The following is a 19967-nucleotide window of genomic DNA, read 5'->3' on the forward strand; positions in this document are numbered from 1 at the left end:
GCATTCATTTTAAATGGGAAAATAAGCAATTGAAGAGGACCTACTATGCTTTTCTGGTTTTTCACTTTATTTGTGTGTTATATAGCTTTTTTGTGTGCATATAAACAGTTTGCAAAGTTACAAAACTCTCCCATAGAAACCACTTTTCCCAGCTGCCTAGATGTAGCCCTTTTCCCTTGTTACAAGATTACCCAATCTCGTAACACAATCCTTATTGCCCGCCTAGCTGACCAGTCAGAGTACACTGGGCTCATCAGGAGCAGGGCTTAAAGACACAAGAGCTCCAACAGAGCGTTTCAGACAGAGGGTGAATAGAGATGTACAGCATAAGAAAAATAATGTGTTTTTGGAACAAGCATGTAAATCTATTCTAGTAGACCCCACACATAAAATTATGAACATTGACAATGAGCATAATGGGTCCTCTTTAATAAATAATCAAAAAACAAAAACAAAGACGAGTGGGGCTATTAATTAGCTGTGCAGAAGCACACTACACAGTACTGGAACACATCTGTCAGTGCTGCAACAGTCTGAGAATAAATGGGTTGAGGTTAACTCTTTACCAGTTATGGCAGAGACAGTCGGATTTCTTTTGTGCGAGAGGGGCAGAAGAGTGGACACCAGGCATGTAAAAACAGGACTGGCAGATGGGGCAAAGTGTGGGACTGGAGATTGGAGACCAGATATGGTGTTGTATACTGAGTGCATTGTTTACTTTATTGAGTTAACAATTCCCTTTGAAGATGTGATTTAGGAAGCATTTAAAAGGAAGAAGCTAGAGTATGCAGAACTGGTAGAGGAAGCGAGGCAACAAGGTTGGCAAGCACACACAAGACCAGATAGGCGTTAGAGGCTTTGTAGCTAAATCAACCACAACACTTTGAGGACGGTCACTCAAAGGAGCTTTAAAGGAGTTTGTGGCTGCTAATAAGCTAGTGGTTGTGGCTGAGGCAGACTACTTGGGGTCTTGAATTAACCTGAAGTAAAACTGAGAAACGTATAATCTTGTTGAGTACACTAATCTTGAGGTGTATCTGTTGTTGTCTCTGGTAATGGCATGTGTTCTAACCCATTATGAGTATGGAGGGGGGTGGCTCTGGAAAGCAAACACCACGGTTGAGCCTTCTGGAGGTGTAGTTGGCCCACTTCAGTGAGCATTGAACATTATTCATTAGGTGGCTTGTAATGGATGCACCTGCTAGAGGACAGCTTGCCATAAAAGTTTCAGATTTTTTGTTTGGAAATGTGTGAATAATAAATGGTTGTCAAGCTATTGCCCAACAAGTGCTCTGAGCCTACACCACTTTAGGGAAACAAATATTTTATCCATGTGGGGCTACAAACGCCACTTTTAATGTGAATCGGTGAAGTCTTAAGTATCAGATATTGTCAACCAAAAATCGGTGAAAAAAAACATACTAGACAACTTTTTGTGAGATTGATTCTGAAACCTACATTTCTGAGGTGAGATGAGAATGGCCGAGATAGGTATTCTGGAGATCTACTGTTGTAAAATTTAATTTGTAAACATTCTAAAGGTGTGTTTGCACAAATGACCGTTCAGAATACGTAGATCGAGTAGCTATAGGACGAAGCCCCCTATGGTTAAAAACCCTAGAGTAAAAACGTTGCTGATTTCCTCCCTATGCGGCCTCAGAATTGCTCCCTTGCTTAAGAGAGTTGGGATTTAATTTTCCATCACCTGAGCTTATTCTCCCCGGGCCACTAATATCAAACCCTGTTAATACGAGGAGGTTTTATGGCAAATTGAAGCCTGTAGCCCCTTATTACAGGTGAGAATCACACTGCTATGAATTGCTGTCCGCTGTGTAACTTCGCTCGCAAGCTATATACTTTTTGAATAGTTACTTTGCTAATGTGTTAATGTTAGGTAGCTGGCTTATGGGGCGCCGTTTGTAAAATGCCGCACGTTCTAAAATCCTGCTCAGTTTTGGTACATTTAGCATTATCATATGGGAAAAAAAGCACGACAATATTCAAATGTCACTTTTTCAAACATTTAGAGAGATATTCATGTAAATTCATGCTATAACTTTTCCAAGGATAATGTTTGGCAGTAACACAAAGTTGTTAAATAATATAAATGTTTCATCTAAATGTTAATGTTAAATGTCAAATGTTAAATGTAAATGTTAAAGTTAAATATAAACGTAAATGTTAAAGTGTTAAATGTAAATGTTAAATGTAAATACAAATATAAAATGCTAAATGTAAATGTTAAATGTAAATAACATTTACATTTTTTAAACATTCTGTTTTCAAAGGACTACTTTTATTTCTTTCATGGAACTTTTATTTCCTAATGCCACATTTATTTATTTCCATGTACGTATTCAAATGAATGGGGCTTGGTTATCTCACAGTAGCATACCATCAATGTGAAGTATTTCTGATGGTCACTCCCCGTCTTGGGGTTGGAAAAAAATTAGTAAAAGTGACTGGCGCCAAATGGGAGATAGAGGCTGTCCCTATGCTGTAAAAGATGAATAATAAAAAACAAGGATGCATTTGTTTCTTCTTGGTATCGATTAGGGAAAGGGAGAGAAAATCAAGAGATTCATGAGATTGGTGGCCTCATAGGCTTTTTATGGGCTGTCACAGGTGTTCAGTTGTTTTGCTATAATAATACCTTCACATAACCACGCCCCATTCATTTAAATATAACAGATGGTAATAAATAAATATGACATTAGGAAATAAAAGTCCCTTGAAATAAATAAATGTGGAATTATATTATATTTTACTTATTTTTAGGCATATTGGCATATTTATTCATTTAATATTAATTTAAAGGGAATCTTCGGGATTTTTTAACCTGGGCCCTATCTTTTTAGGTCCAATTTTTACTAGGGACGAAAAATGGCTATACAATGAAGCCTACTCCCATTGGGCAAGCATCTACGACAAAGTAAACTGCTTGTTTTCACTACTGATTACTACTGGCTCATAATGTTATCACAATTGTCTGACAACATGGAAAGGATCCTCATAGAGATGTGCCTGTTTAGATCAATAACTGTAAAGAAACTGTAATGCATTAGGCTACTATTTCTACAGTTTATGTAGGCTAGTTTAAGGTAGGCTACAGTTTCGGTTTACAGAAACGGTAATTTTCTACAGTTTTTTTCATATAATTATTGAGATAAACAGACATGTCACAGGTCTTTCTCTGTAGGGGTCCTTTCCTTTCCCTTTCCATCACAGACAACTTAATAATAATTTCATTACGAACCTGTCAGTGGCAGAGAAAATTGGTTCACACGGATGGATGTCTCATGGGATTACTTTGTATAGCTGCTTTGCTGATGCCGGTCATCCTAGATTGACCGGACTGATTTTGATCGTTTTTATTCCTGGTAAAAAATTCGACCCATAAAAATGGGAAAATAGGGCCCAGGTTAAAAAAAAATCCGACTCATCTAAGAACAACACTTCCCAGGAGCCATTGGTTGCCGGTTTTCAGTTCGGTGGGGGAAGTAAAATGGCGGACATGGATGGGCAGGGCCTTTTATTGTGTTCAGAAATGTGAACTCTTCAATGCTTTTAAAAACCTTTAGGTTTTAAGAAAATATTTGAACGCTTGCATTACAGATTGAGCTCTTTTCAAGTTAGTTTATCCAGCTTGAGCTCCAACGATAAAGGTAGCGTTACCGCATGCATGCGTTTATTTTCCCAACAAGTTAGCTAACCTAGCCTGCATAGCTATCTAGCTAAAATTGAATACCATTTGCAATTGATCATGTAGACATTTAGCTAACGTTAGCCAGCAATCCGTTTGCTGGTGCACTGCGTTGCTCAAAGGGTAAATATTTGTTTTTGTTGCCATCATTGTCTTGCAACGGGATTAAACGCCATGTCTGTTTTCGACAACCCATTATTAGAACTATGAGGTATTGCGAACTATGGCATTCTGAAATGTTAAAACCTATGTTGGCTAGATGGCCGTCTAGCCAATACGCTAAATGAACTGAACCGTCAACACCAACGTTAGCTTTCTATTCTGAGACACTCGGTGAGATGAATTGAGTATCTGCTTAAACGTTACTACTCCAGTGTGCAGCAATACGTGGCTTCTCTAGCATATGCACGTTGGATATGTGGCTTGATTGTTTCTCACATGCCCAGATTTACCTTCTCACATACTGGGGGTGTTATTGTTATCTACATAAGTGGGTATCCTGTTTATTAGCATCGTGTTTTGATTAAACGGAGCCAATGGTGTGGCCATTGTGATCCAACATGGAACTGCTCTGCTGCCATATGACAGCAGGGCTACAGAATGGTATATAGGTTGGAGAAAAGTGAAACATTGATATGGGCTACATGCGCCAGTTTACAATTTGGTAGTACAGCTGCACCATTTGATAACTCGCTCACGTACAGACTACAAATCCAGTTGCTAATTGTATGTTAATGGTAGATGGTGACGCATCTACCATAAACGGATCGAAATGAGATGTGCAATCACAGTCACATTATTTCTGAACAGATGGGGGCGGATGAAGATTATAAAGAGGCTGGCCTCCCGGAACCAAAGGTAAAGGTTTGTGTCTTGATTGTATTTTGTGATTAATGCAAGAATTAATTGGAACACAAATTTGCCACAAATTTGTTTTGTACTTATTGTCATTATTTTTGCCCAGTGATCCATTTTGTTCTGTGTGCACCTCAGATAGAAGATAATTCCAGAAAAGAAGGCGAGGACAAAGAATTTATTAAAGAGGAAGGAAAGGAGGATGATGAGCATAACACTCAGAGGAGAAAGAAATCGGGCTTGAGATGTAACCAAGAAAACAGAGAGTCCCTAGATGATCAGCCCAGTGAACTGGTAAGAATCCAATCTTTAGATAATCAGTGTGTGTCTGTGTGTGTCTGCAGCCTGGCCAGAGCCAGAGTATGTAATGAAACCTTGATCCTCTGCTTTAATGTGCCCCTCCCGAGCCAATGCCATGTTAGCTGACAAGTCATAAGCTGGCTTTAATATGTCTGACATAAATTTGTTTCTTTGTCACAGGGAGCTTCTGTGGTTGCCATAGAGACCTCCTTCTCTTGGATCCCTGGGCAGTCCTCATCCCTGCAGCTGGTTGACAGGTGACTGTTCTATGCGTGAAGGAGATAAAGTAAATATGAACTGATCAGTGTAATGGGTTGTGTTTATTTGGTATGATTGGTCTTCAGAGAATGCATTCATTAGGGAAGCTCATCGAACATAGTTTTATGGGGCTGGCTGTGGGAAGTTCTGACCAAAAGGACTGATGGCTCAGAAGTGGTTAATTCAAAGTGGTTACATTGACTGACTGAACAATAAAAGGGAGCATGAATAACCATGTGTTTTATGCATCAGTCAGTGTTATTGTGAAGAATGGAGTTACTTACGTCTTTTGCTGCCTCATTCTGCCACAGTGGTGACATTGAAGTAGAGCTCACAGCAGAGGTGCAAGTAGAAGAAGGATCAACCCTTGCTTTGCTGTCATCATTGGCACCGCTTGCTGGCAACCGGAAGATAGGTAACCTCTTATTTCCCCCCAAACTAGTCAACAGTCAAACTGGAAATGTTTGACTCCCGATCAACCTGTGTTCTACTGTCTTTGTCCCCAGGCGTTCACTTCTCTCACCCCCACTCCAGAACGCTTAGACTGATGAAGGAGCTTCTGACGCTTGGCTGCCCTTCATTTTCTCCTCCTTGGGTCACAGGCTCCACTCCAGCCCCAGGCTTTAGGATGAGGCCTACCTCTGCTCTCACCAAGAGCCCCCTCCCCTCTTCACCCTCCAGCTCCCCCTCCTCCCCTTCCTCTCCATCATCACCCTCCTCTTTACCGTCATCGTCCTCTTCCTCGCCTGGGGGAGCTGGTAACGGTTACCACGACACTGATGACAGAGTCCACTCTGGTGCTGGTGGAATCACCAACTCGACAGGTGATGTCGTATCATCTACCTCCTCTTCCCTGGGCCCCTCCCACTCCCTTAATGGCCCACCCCCTTCCTCCTCCGATCTTGAATGCCGTCGTCTGGCTCCGCCTGCACACACAGAAGACGACTCTCAAAAAGAGGACCCGGAGATGGAGATCTACGACCCATTCCAGCCCACGGATGGAGAAGTGGAGCAAGATGGTTCAAAAACCCTGGAAGAGGAGGAGGAGGGAGACAAATATGACCCCTTCCAACCAACAGGCTCCCCTGCTTCAGAGGAGCCTGATGACGGAGGCTCAGATGGAGAGGGGGCTCCAGGAAGCGCTAGTGGGGATGCTCTGAACCGCACGGACGACGCCGAGGTGGAGGGGCTGGACGGTGTCCCGCAGGATTCCCCTCCATACTCCACGGAAGCCGCAGCCTCAGCTTCAGCTCCCTCCCCTGGCCCCGCTCCTGCTCCTGCCACTGTGCCCTACAGCCCACAGCCACCCCCGAGGAAGCGGGTGCTCCGAGACGGAGCGAGGGAGCAGCGGCGGATGCGCGAGAGGAGGGAGGACTCGGAGCACTCTGAGATTGAGGAGGGCGAGATAGTGGGCGCGGGTGACAAGGAGAGGTGGCGGGAGCGGGTGGAGGAGGTGCCGGGGGTCATGGGGATGGGGATGAAGACAGAGCGTATCCTGCGGGTGATGGAGGGCGACGGGTTCGTGTCCGTCTGCACGGAGGCCACCTGGGAGGATGAACCGACCACACCGCCGCTGGTAGTGGGGGTGGGAGACCTTCGGAGGAAGCTGACCAGCAGAAGGAAGGAGCGCTTCCGCTCCTGCCCCGTGTCCGTGACCCTTTCCCCTTCACCAGCCCCACTTCCACCCGCCATTGCCCTGCCCTCACCCCCAGCTTCCCCCTCCCTCTCAAAAGACCACGAGAAGAGCAGGAAGTCCTCTAAGAGCTCCCGAGAGCGACGCAAGCTAAAGGAGAGCAAAGCGGGAGAGAAAGAAAAGAGGAAGAAGAGGAAAGAAACAAAGGAGAGCGGTCGGGAGCAGAAGGAGAGAGACAGGGAGAGGCGGAGTGAGAAGGAGGAGAGGCAGAAGGATGAAGGGAGGAGGAGCAGCAGGAGCTCCAGCCGAAAGAGGAAGAGGAGAAAGCACAGCAGTCCGGAGCCTTCCCACAGTTCTGCTGTCCGACACACACACTCGAGTCGGCGGTCCTGGTCTACCCACTCGGATGACCATCACAGAGACAGGGACCGGGAGAGAGACCGAGATGGAGAGAGAGATCGAGACCGAGATGGAGAGAGAGATCGAGACCGAGATGGAGAGAGAGATCGAGACCGAGATGGAGAGAGAGATCGACACCGAGATGGAGAGAGAGATCGAGACAGAGATGAAGAGAGAGATCGAGACAGAGATGGAGAGAGAGATCGAGACGGGGAACGAGAAGGGGGGAGGGAACGAGACCGAGAGCGGGATCGTGAAAGGGAGAGAGACAGAGACGGGGAGAGAGACAGAGACGGGGAGAGGGACAGAGGTAGAGAGAGAGTGAAGCGAAGAAGTGATCGAGAAAGGGATAGGAGCAAAGACTCCAGAGGGAAGAGCAGGAGAAAGAGAGAAAGGGAGGATGGAGACCAGGGCTCTAGCAGTAGAGAGAGAGGGAGCCTGAAACGGTCAAAGAGCAGCAGAGAGAGGAGGGAGGACACGCATGAGCGAGACAGACACAGAGAGAGGGAGAGGGACAAGAGGAGAGACGGACGGCCCGTTGTTCCGCCGTCCATCCAGGACTTGAACGGGCCGGACCTGTTTGCCATCAAACGCACCATCACCGTCACCACGACGACCACCACCACAACTTTGCCAGGGTCGCCAGGGCAGGGCCAGCGGTCCTCCCTAAGCCCGGCCTCAGGTCGTTCTCACAAGAGGAAAAGGAAGAGGAGGAAGCACTCGGATGAAGAAGAGCAGCAGGAGGAGGAGGAGCGCTCCAGGAAACACCGCAGTCACTCGCGCCACACCTCCCTCTCACCTCACCGTTACCGTGGCTATGATTCAGACCGCTTCTCTGAGCGTCCGGAAGTGGACCTGCTGTCATTAGATGGTGAGGCGCTGGACTCTGACTACCCCTCGTTGGAAGACTCTCCCCTCCTCCTTCGATCCCCTGAGCCCCCTCCCTCCCCTCCGCCCAAAAGCAGCCCCCCTCCCAAAGCCCCCACCCACCGACCCAAGAAGAAGTCGCATGCCGCCAAGAAAACCAGCCAATCAGAGTCCACGTCCCTCAGAGCCAAAACCAAAAGCAAGCGCCTGATGACCTCATCATCGCCTCCGCCCCTCTCGCCCACTGCCTTTGCCCCCTCCCTGCCTAAGCCTGCCACATCAGCCAAGCGTACCCAGAAAAACAGGAAAGAGAAGGAGCGAGAGAAAGGAGGCAAGAAGGAGTCTGGACGGTCGGGACACTCCAAGAAACTGGGCGGAAAGAAGGCCAAATTGCAGTCAAAGGTGTCCGTTCTGGTGCGGGAGGGAGTGAGCAGCACGACGGGCACCGCTGCCCCCGGGGCTGCTGGGAAGCTTGGTGTTGACCACATGGGACCAGGTGGGGCGGTGGGCGGCTCCTCCTCGGTGGTGGGGGGTTCTATCGCCGTGGTGTTCCGGCGGGACAACGAGAGCCGCTCGCCGTTCCTGAAGCCGTGCTCGGAGCCACTGTCCCTGCAGTCCCGTGGCAAAGACCCCGGCAAGGCCAGCCAGCAGAAGCAGAGGAACGTCCTGGCCCCAGCCAGCGTCACCAGCCCGACCCTCCTCAAGGCAAAGAAGGCCACGCCCACCTCCAGCACGTCCTCCTCCACCTCCTCGCCCTGCTCCTCCTCGGTGGCCAAGCGGCGCCGTCGTCCGGGGAAGAAGCTTCGCGAAAAGAGCGCCACTGGTGGCGAGGTGAAGGCACCGCCTGGGATCTCGCTGCCAAAACCATCCAGTCCACCGACATTGCTCCCTGCCCCCACCCCTTCCTCGTCATCTTCATCCTCCTCTTCTTCCACCAGCGTTCTGCCTCCTTCCTCCTCACCCCCTCACACGCCGCCCCTCTCCCTGCCGCTTCCATCCAGAGATACCCGCGATTCCAGCCCTGACTCGCAGACAGTGGACAGCAGCTGCAAGACCCCCGAGCCCTCCTTCCTGCCTGAGGAGCCCCAAAGTGGACCCCTGCCGGCCAGCCCACCCCCCACACTGCTCTCCTCTTCAGCCGGGGGGTCTGGTGCCGCTCAGTCAGCAGCCAGCACCAAGCCCCCTGTCCTGGATGAACAGAAGACCTCGCCTCCCTGCTCCACTTCATCCGGCTCGGCAGTTCCCTCCCTACCCCTATCCCTCCCGCCTTTGGCTGCTGACCTCTCCACTTCTTTCTCATCCGTGTCATCGTCGTCAGTAGGCAAACCCCAACCCCCTCCGCTGCCCTGGAGTCTGCAGACAGGAGTGGACTGCACTGCAGGGGGCGTGTTAGCTTGTGAGTACTCCCTTTACTCTATATAGGCCCCATTCCAACTGGCTTGAATGTTTACAGGAAGGACCTCTTTTTGTTTACCACTGCTGTGCAGGAACTACTGGGCCTTCAAGTTGATAATAGCTTAATCATTTTGTTCTTCAATTCCAGGCACGACTAAATAGACAAAACAGTTTCAGCCCTAACATTACACCGCTAATCCGGGTCATTTTTAGATAACGTTGAGTAGTAACCAGAATTTACTAAAACGCAAAATGAAGATACCATCATCACTGTCATTTATCTTGTGTTCATTCAGTGACTGTAACCTCAGCAAGCTAACTCTCTAAGCTATAATTCATTTTGCTGCATTCCTTGATCTCTGGTAAAAAAAAATGTCCTGCTGGTTTGAAAAATGTCTTTTGTCTTCCGCGGCCGTCAGGTTTAACCAGTAAGCATTAACCAGTAAGCATTAACGATCACTTTAACCATGCTTAAGAGGAAGGCACTTTGTGTATATGTCTTGTTTCCAAAAGAATTTTAATGATATTGTGGGTTACACATTTGGAATGTTGGACTGTCAAGGGCCTTCACATGTAAGCTAAGAGGAGGAATGAACAGGGTTTTCTCTCTGCTACAGGAGTACATGCAATGCTTGAATCAGTGAATGTCATACCTCTTTTTCAAAGAAACTGACGTTATGTTTTTTGTGTGTATTTGTGCGTGCCCATGGGTTTACATTATGGGGTGAGGAGTAAACTTGGCCTTGTGTTAGTGGGTGGGTGATGTTGAGTAGTACTGCATTTAATATAGTATGGTGTTTGTATGCATTTCATATAGTATGGTGTTTGTATGCATTTAATATAGTATGGTATTTGTATGCAGAGGAATACATTTCTCTTTCTTTTTTTCTTTGTCCTCCAGTAACGGCACTCCTGTTTAAAATGGAGGAGGCTAACATCGCCAATCGCGCCAAAGCACAGGAGTTCATCCAAGCCACAAGTCAGGTAAGCCTACAGTGGGTATTTAAGCAACTACTGTACTTCTGTAGTACTGTACTGTGTGTGTAATTGGCTTACAGTAATGTCTTTTTGTTATTTTGCTAGATTTTCTCACAGGCGAACCAGACACAGCAGCACGCCCCCTCCTCTTCCTCCACCTCTTCTTCCTCATCCCAAGCCCCTCCCCTATCATCACTGGCTCCATCCTCTGGTCCCAATCCAGCACAGTTCATTCTTCACAGCTCTCTCCCACTTGGTAGTTGCACCAAAACCCCGCCAACCCATCTGCTTCCTGGGCTTTCATTGGGTGGTGGATGTGCACAAACTCCACCCCCTCCCAATCTGCCTGCTGGGATTGGAGGAACAAGTGAAGGAGCCTGGGATGTGGATAGTAAAGATCCCGACAAGGTATGGGCTCTCTGTAAAGCCTTTAGATACTCCTGACACAGCGGTCTTCATACTGAGTATTGATGTTAAGATAACAGAGTAGATGTAATGTGTATTCTGTGGTAGTGTGTTTACCTAATAGGCCAGGCAAATTAACCCATTTTGGAGCCAAAAATAGAATTAATTGTAAAATAATTTTTTTCAACATAGATCATTTCTATGAGGTGTCCAGAACAACATACTAAAAGTCCTAAGAAATCCTAGTTGAGGAAATATGTTTAATTCTCATCAATCTGAGACGTGTGCTAATAATGCATGGCAAAAATACACCTCAAAAATTAAATTTTTTCCTTTACTCCTTTGTAAATAAAACTTCACACAATGAAAGTTTACATAAGAAACAAAAACTCCAAACAATAGTTCTCAATAAATAAATAATTCCCTAAACAATTCAGCTTCAAAAATGCACAAGTAAAGTCTCAATAATCCTGAGTGAATTGTTGTCGCGCTCAATCCTAAACGTTTCACCTATGTCGTCTGGAGGGGTTTGAAGTTGTTCCCCTCAGACTCATCGCTCTCAAAGACCAGTTCTGCGCAGGTATTTGATTACCCCGGCCTGAACCATTACACATCGTAAAATCAATTATCAATAAAAATACATATTCCGACTCATAATTAAATAAATACATTTCCCTATCTTACTACAGACGGGTTTACACAAATACCATAATATTATATTACATAGCACTCTAAATCAGTCCAGTTATCACACACCCCTCTCATCCCACCAACTTGGCCTGTGCACGTCTGACGTTCCATGCGCCCAAAGTTCAAAGGTCCTTCCCGACTTTCTATCGGGTTGTTCCTCTGTGTCGCATCTGGAAGTCAACACGCCTCTGCACGGCAAGCACTCCGGTACTGTCCAGCCTTGTACAACGCTTCCCCCGCGTTGCAGGGAAGGCCTTTCAGTACCGGTATGTTTGGTGGTTGTATGTCCAATATGCGGTCCTGATCGTGGTGAACTATTATGGGTGTTGTTTGTGTGCCAATAAACCGTGTGCATGTACCCCGAGCTGTCTACTGTGGGTGTTTTTAGCAACGGAATGTATTACCGTAGCGGTAACGGGCAGCCGCACCGTTACAGTCTTTAACCTGAACTCTCCCTCTTTTGTTGCTCTTTTTTTGTCAGTACCTGAAGAAGCTGCACACACAGGAGCGTGCAGTGGAGGAGGTCAAGCTGGCCATCAAGCCTTACTATCAGCGCAAGGACATCAATAAGGATGAATACAAAGACATCCTGAGGAAAGCTGTACACAAGGTAGCAACCACTGTCTCCTCACTGAAACTTCAAACAACTCACACACACACTCACTCACTCACTCACTCACACACACACACACACACACACACACACACACACACACACACACACACACACACACACACACAGGGTTTTTCCTGCATAGAGAAAATTTGGGCGCGCGCCTAAGCCGTTTTCCCGAGCCTCTATGACAAATCCCGAGCACCTAAGTCAAAAAAAAAAAAAAACCTGTCATTCATGGCGCAATTCATCACGTGTGCAATGCATGTCAGCGAATATGTTCTCAATAGTGTGTTTCAAGTAGGCTACAGCCGAACCCTCGTTCTGTTTTGATCAATAGTAATCGAGTTGATAAGCGTGTCTTCTTGTCTGATCAATACGCAACTGTGAGGCGCGCGAATGGACAGAGCGGCCAGCTGCCAATTATGATGCATAATTATGCATCCTGACTTCATCAGTCGGCGGTGATTTTGAGCATAACATTCCATTTTCAGTATTCATGGCTTTCAATGTATTAAAATATCTGCTATGTTGAGGACCTACACAGGTGTAGGCTATTATTTGGTTTGTCTACCCGTTTGAACGAGTACCAGTAGACCGCGGGGCCTCGGGAGAGGCCGACAACGCATTGGTTTATCAATGAAAGCTCAGCTCGTTCTGAAGAGAGCAAATAGATTTGTGTTGCATCTGGAATATAATAATATTAATATTATCATTGATAAACCGGTGCGGTTGTAAACTGTCGTTCCGCTGCGAGGGCCAGCCCGACGTGCACGAATACACCTGTACAAATGCAAATGAAATTTCCCCTCAAAATGCTGACAAAAGTTTAATTAACAATTTCCATTGGTATTCTTAACCTGGAATTATAATATATAGTGTAGGCACAAAGAAAATAAAAGGAAATTGCAAAACACCTGGGAATAAATACATTGATTAGAAAATATATATAAAGTATGTGCTCGCTATAACTTCTATTGGAGCCGTCATCGCAATTAATCACTCATGCAATGCATGTCCGCGAATATGTTTAATAGTATTTTTCAAGTACAGCCGAACCCTCGTTCTGTTTTGATCAATAGTAATCGCGTTGATAGAAAGATCGAGTGTCTTTTCTTGTCTGATCAAGACGCAACTGTGATGTGCGCGAACAGTAGCTTGCTTCTAAGCAAGCACCCAATTATCAACCTGCGGAATCCTGACTTAAACATATTTGTGGACAGTTTTAATAATAAAAACAAAAAAGAATGGTATGTAGATTTGTATAATACAAATGAATAGTAATAATAGATAAACTTGAACTTCATAATTTGTGTGTTCCATTTCTGACCACTGGTTATTAGTTCTAGATTCTATTGATATACATTTCAGTTGTTTGCATATATATGTAAAGAGGTAAACCTTGATAATCTTTGAACCATACATGATAGCACCATGGGGCTTGGACTATTGTCAATATATTAGCCTATCTATTTTAATCTAAAGTGAAAGCAAAATGATTTCCTCAAGCATAGCCTCCATTATTTATCAAATGGTAAAAAAAAAAAAAAAAAAAATACATAGATGTCTGCTAATAAGGTGACAAGGTAACACAGCACGCACATTTTTTTTTTTTACCCATTTTGACCCAGGAAAAACCCCACTCACTCACAGCAAAACACACAGTACCTTTTGACCAATCTGTTCTCTGATCTTCTAGATCTGCCACAGCCGCACAGGCGAGATCAACCCGGTCAAAGTGAGCAACCTTGTCAAGCTTTATGTGCAGCGTTACAAATACTTTCGTAAGCATGGCCGCAGGATGGATGAAGAGGACCGGGAGCTCATGCATCCCTCCCCCTGATTGGACATCGGAAGTGCTTAACTGGGCTCCCCGCGCCCCTCCCCTTTGCCTGGCTCTTGATGCTGATTGGCTACACCAGTCATGGACCGCCTTTTTATCCTGCACGTGTTTGGGTCCTTTAGGGCCACTGAGTGACAGCTGTTTGTTTTTAATCCCCTCATATAAGTCTCGTTCCCCCTTGCCTCTTTGTTTATCATGTCTTGTTGTACAGGTTTATGAGTAGGAGCAAAAAACACACACAAAGAAAACGTATGTAACAAGAAACAGACATTAAGAGGGAGAGATGACACTTGCCCACCTATACACAGTTACATCTATATTAGGCATCCTAAGCCTGTACATACTGTTAAGGACACTACTACTATGACGGTGGTGTCTCGCCCCTGGAATGGTGTGCAGGTTTGGCCTGCATAGTCGTTACTCTATGTGAGTGTGGACGTGGATGAGTGGACTTCAATATCTAAATATAGACATTTGACAATGTTGCCGTTTGTGTCGTTAAGTCTTTGGAGGCGTGTCGCACATTGCATGTACACCATTCTCTCATGTATATTTACGTAATACTTTTCATTTGGTGTGGTTGGTAAGCTGACCTCTTATTTTATCCAGTGTTATGGATGTTGGGAGCAATTTTCAATCCATTATTTATGTTAACAAGAGACTGCAGAAAGCAGTTGTCTTGTCATCTTCAGCTCAGCTGCTCAAAGGCAAGCACCATAAGTGGAGCCTTTATGGTTTCTCTCCCCTCGACACAGACCAGAATGAGTGCTGCAGTGAACATCCCACAGGTAAAATGCTTTTGTTTCAGGACAGACAAAACCTCTTAAAGGTGGTTATATTCGTAATCAGATGGTTTGTCACAGCCCTGTTTTATGATGAAACAATATGAATGAGTCGTATATCATTTTTAAAAGGGGTACACTGACAGACATTCTGTTGTAATAGGAAACAAAACAATTTGAAGAAGTCAGTAAACAACAGGAAATCGCCTTGCCTTTTTGCTTCCAGGTTAGGAATCTGCAAATATCCAGTTAAATAATAAAGAGATGTTGGAAAGGTGGTCTGATGACCTTAGTTTCCCAAACTGAACACTTTTGGTGGGTGTTCAGTTATCACGGCAAACACCCAAGAGACAGGTTGGAGCAAGTAAAGATAGAATGGCAGTTTGTGTGTGCCTCTTACACCCCCACTATTTCAGCTTGAGGGTGTAACTGGTTAAGCCTCATCTTGGCAAATAAACTGAATGGAAGAGAGAGTTCCTTCATCCACACACCTAGGCTTTTGTGGCTAGCCTGCAATACTTCAGCCTCGGATGACATCACTGGGGCCAACTTCAATACAGACCACCGCAGCTCCTGAAAAGGACTCGCCTGGCAGAAGTTTTCATCAGTGACTCCTTTAGAGAAAATAAAAAGAATGTTGCTAAATTTGGCACTAGTGAGGTGTAGAATGGATGCCTGGTGCATGGCTACCGAGAGGCTTGGGAATACGTGAAAGAAACTGAATAATGTATGATGACAAAGGTGGATAGGAGTTGTTTTGTTTCAGTGCCTATGTTGACTTCTAGTTTGACAGTCTTTCACACTTTGTGAGGAACCAATCATCTGCATACGTCACTGTGATAGTTCAGATAGATAGGTCTGTGATACTGTGCCTATCAATAAAACCATTGCACATTTATATTTTCCTTCCACAGTTAATGTTACAATGCTTAATACTAAATGTAGAATGGAGCACTGTCTGCACTGTGTCCAGACGAACATTTCACCTTACCCCACAATCACATGTATTCTGAGCAGAAATAGAAACACTTTGGTCTTTCTTCCCTATTGGCCTAAATGTGAATATACCACAACTGGGGTGATATTTCCTAATTTCACCTGCTTAAGATCTTATTCAAACAGTGATATCCACCATATCATGGGATCTAATTCATTGCTGGTTGTTCTGGGAGCCCCTCACTTCAGATACTGCCACAATATGGCCACCAGATGTCGCCAAACAGTCTTTCAATGTCTTTTTTCACTGATCAAAGATTCAATAAATCTGCAGGGCGTTGTTGACTATGTTAGTTGGTAGACTGTATAACCAACTGGCAAAAATATACAAAATCCGATTCATAGCTTTCAACATTTACATCGAAGGTAATACAGAACATGAATGTAATGTTTACCAAATGCGTCTCCTCAACACTAAGCTCCTACAATCCAAAAGGAAATCACGCTTGAACTGCAGATTTAGAATGAAGATTCCAGTTTATCCACATGCCTGCTCGCCAACCTTTGTAAATGTATTCCAAACTCTCTATCATTCTAGGAGTGTCTATTTGTTCTGTCAGTTCTTAGGAAAGCCAGGAAATGTGCTTCCCATTATCTTGCATGCTCACAGTTAACTATTTCCTGTTCTGAGTTTGCAGCTGTTCCAAAGAAGAAAAGAGAGACTAGCTTCATATTAAGGACTACAGCGTTTCAGAGAAGTACACACTCATACTCAGTATAACATAAACATAAAGTTTTCAGTGCACACAAACACAACTAATGCCATACGCCATCTTCATTTAACCTCAGTGAGGATGGGAGGGGTAGGATTTTATGGCAGTGACTTTGATCTGCAGGAAAGTAAACAACAATGAAACATCCTTGGCCTTTGGTCACTGGGTCTTTCCCACACACTATAAGAAAGAAAGAACAACATTCTAACAGTTTCACACTTACTCACTCTGTACTCAAGACTCAGACATAACGATACATACGTCACAGACTATGCATAGCTTGGGAATTGAGGGTGGCATAAAATCCAAAATGTTTACCAGTCTGAAACATAGGCGTATCCCCAATTGTCTAACTACAAAACAGTGAGGATCTATCTTGTAATATGTGCTATGAGACCAGTACCCCTATTAATAATATGAGTCATTTCCAAATAATCACCTTGTTGTTCCCTCTTTCAGCAGACCATTTCAGCTTTCATGTTTGGCAGAAAGGGTGGGAACTGGCACTGGTCTTTCTAAGACTACGTTTACACGGACCCTGGATTGCCTGAATCCGGATTCATTTTTGGATCCGATCCTTTTTTTATTGCGTCTACACGGAGCAGTGACAAGAAAAATTTGCGTCTACATGAACGCAGCGGATCGGATTGAATCCGCTGTAGTTTATCTCCCAGGCCTGTTGGTGGCGCATTAACGGTGCTACAGACAACTGAAGAAAACGGAGAAGAAGACAGGAGCATGCGTATAAAGTGACTGAAGACAGTGGCTCTGTCTCAAACCGAGCACTTGTGCATTTTGAACACTGACTTTCAGTGCTTAGGGCGTTCACACTGACAGAACCAGCAGAATTCAGGGCACTGAAAGTACCCGGATTGCGCACTGAAAACGGTCAAAAAATGCAGTGTAAAACGATGCACACTACTCGCCCTAAACGGGCGCCATCTTGGCTACGTAGCGGAAGAGGAGGAGCCCCTCGGCAGCTTCTCAGTTTGGAAAGTTGGCTGACTGACGCCTCGCAAATCACTTCAACCATTATTGCTGGTTACAATAACTGTGTTATCTGATAAAACAATGCACATTTTTCGGTAACTTTAAAAAATCTAAGCGAGAAAACGCCAAAATATGTACATTTACATACAAAACACGGCCGGTTATAAACCCTAAACTTGAGTAGCACCCAATCACGTCTACAATTGAATTACAAAACTGTAGGGGAAAGATTTCAAAACAGTTATCGAAGACCACATATACACCTTATAATTTCAGAAGCCAATTAACTGATATTTAGGTAATGTGATCACTGTCTAGACTCTAGAATAATGCCACAGACGCATGTTTGTTTCTTGTTTGTAAAATAGGTAGGCCTAGGGCTCTTTACAGGGATAAAGAAACTGAGAAACCACCATAGTTCCCTTCTTAGGAAATAGAAGACTGATACAGAAACCTGCCCTGACCTGACCTATCAAGCTAATTACATACTTTAATGATGTTGTTGTAGTGATATACGACCGGCATTATTTAATAACTAAATGGGTTGGCATGGCGCAGCGAGTGTGGCAGCCTGTTTTAGCAGCTCTCCAGCTTAAAAGAAAAAAAAAGGATTCCACTGTTTAATATATTTGCATCAGACCATTGTACAAAACCGTTAAAAGTGTCAGCAATAGCCTATATGAGCAAATCTGACGTGAAAAGATTTTTATTATAGACGGAAGTTTCAAAACGGTCTATAATAAAGATGAATGTTATGTTAGCTCTAGCCCTGTCAGACTTGCGTAGCGTCTAGCATTACCGTTACTTCAGAGGAACAGTACGTGAAGGACAAAGCCCTCAACAATAGCCTACATTTCTTGTTAGTAATAAAACCATGAAATTGGAAGCAATTGTAAACCATGAAACATCCAGGATCCACACTACTTGCATTGTGGTCTCTCGTGCTCAAGCTCAGCCTCTCCATAAAGCACAGGCATTTAAACAACTCACAGACATGTTGCACTTTGTTGCACATTGCTTTGTTGCACTGTTCTTAACTCGTTATTATCAATACAAAATATAATTATTTTTCGCTTAACCTACAGTCTGCTCTGACCACTGATTTTATCAACCACCATAATGTGTAACTATGCAGATTAAATGTAGGCTATGCGGCAAGGCTATACGTTGCTAGTTGGAGCTCGACTACTGTCTTCTGTCACTTTATACGCATGCTCCTGTCTTCTTCTCCGTTTTCTTCAGTTGTCTGTAGCACCGTTAAAGCGCCACCAATAGGCCTGGGAGATGTACTACAGCGGATTCAATCCGATCCGCTGCGTTCATGTAGACGCAAATTTGTCTTGACACTGCTCCGTGTAGACGCGATAAAAAAGAGGATCGGGTCCAAAAATGAATCCGGATTCAGGCAATCCAGGCTCCGTGTAAACGTGGCCTTAGTGTTGATCTTTTGGCTGCAGACAGACAGAAGAAGCTACTGCTGCTTAATGAGGGGGGTATTATCATGACCATTATATATATCTATGGACGCGACCGATAAAAGTTGGAAAAAGTTGAATCCTATGCAAATGTGGAGCGGTTTTTCCCGGCAGCGGCCAATCAGATTGCTAACTAGCTCACTAGTCCAGTCTGTTATGCTATTTCCACACGCTACAACATGCCCACTCAAAGCTATGGAAGCGTATCGCGTCGCTGTCATGGGTTTGCACCGAAAGGCTCACCTTTCAGCACAACATTCAACCGAGCATTTAGTGGGCTTGTGGATGTCCTTGCATAGCCCAGGCAAGGTCTTAACATGAATTCCATCGAGTATGTAGAGACAGACCTGAAGATGACAAAGCACACACACACACACACACACACACTCCATCCAATGTGAGGTTTTGATTTTCAGAATGGAAGAAACTGCTCAAATCCAGGCACCCATGGAGACAAAGACACAATGATTGCTGCCAAACCTGATGTGCTATAGATGCAGGGTATAGATGTATTATATTTCTATTTTATACAAACAAAAACAATTGAAAGGAAATGTAACACACTGTACAGTGAGATGTGGAGGCACAACTTTCCAAAGCCATTATAGTCCCTATTTCACACCTTACTGTCTTCTGTCTGCTAGCATATGATACATTGTGTCAAAGCTGGTAGTTCTGAGAAACAAATGTTTGCAAGACAGGGGGAGAACAGGCTATGGTTTTCTAAGATTCTCCAGCTCAGTCAAACAGAGTGAGGTACCTTAGAGAATTAGATTCCTGGTCCTCTTTTATTCCACCTGTATTGTTTGTTTCCAATGGCACAGCCTATTCACTAAGTAGTTTCACCCGGTCAGTCACATAAATACCATAGTCATGCAGTTATCAGGAGGATCCCATTACCTCCATGTCTCTGTCAGTCAGTCTCAACAATTCCATTTTTATTTGTGTATTATGAGAAACAACTTCATAAAGTGCGTTCTTTGTCCTGGCAAGCTGTTGCAATGACATGGGCTGAAAAGCTTTGGGCTTTATTCCAACCACTCCCACGTCTGCAGATATTTGGTAATCATGG

At 44.7% G+C, this 19967-nt stretch overlaps 1 protein-coding gene across 1 annotated transcript; it reads left to right on the plus strand.

Annotated features, from left to right (window-relative positions):
* The first annotated feature begins 3467 nt into the window (after window positions 1-3467).
* scaf1 (SR-related CTD-associated factor 1) lies at window positions 3468-14424 on the plus strand. Its single transcript, XM_042708904.1, has 11 exons — window positions 3468-3665; window positions 4514-4567; window positions 4697-4852; window positions 5039-5115; window positions 5428-5531; window positions 5623-7286; window positions 7335-9411; window positions 10312-10394; window positions 10494-10796; window positions 11965-12093; window positions 13796-14424. The coding sequence occupies exons 2-11, from the start codon at window positions 4514-4516 to the stop codon at window positions 13937-13939; spliced, it is 4791 nt and encodes a 1596-aa protein (XP_042564838.1). The 5' UTR covers window positions 3468-3665; the 3' UTR covers window positions 13940-14424.
* Window positions 14425-19967: the final 5543 nt, after the last annotated feature.

Source organism: Clupea harengus, chromosome 1 (assembly GCF_900700415.2).
Source record: "Clupea harengus chromosome 1, Ch_v2.0.2, whole genome shotgun sequence".
Lineage (NCBI taxonomy): Eukaryota > Metazoa > Chordata > Actinopteri > Clupeiformes > Clupeidae > Clupea > Clupea harengus.

Bases quoted from the DNA above. Each gene is read 5' to 3' on its own strand.
- scaf1 (XM_042708904.1), top strand. From the start codon at position 4,514: ATGGGGGCGGATGAAGATTATAAAGAGGCTGGCCTCCCGGAACCAAAG. The intron at 7,287-7,334 runs CGAGATGGAGAG...AGAGATCGAGAC, and splicing joins ATGGAGAGAGAGATCGACAC to AGAGATGGAGAGAGAGATCG. The intron at 12,094-13,795 runs GTAGCAACCACT...CTGATCTTCTAG, and splicing joins TGAGGAAAGCTGTACACAAG to ATCTGCCACAGCCGCACAGG.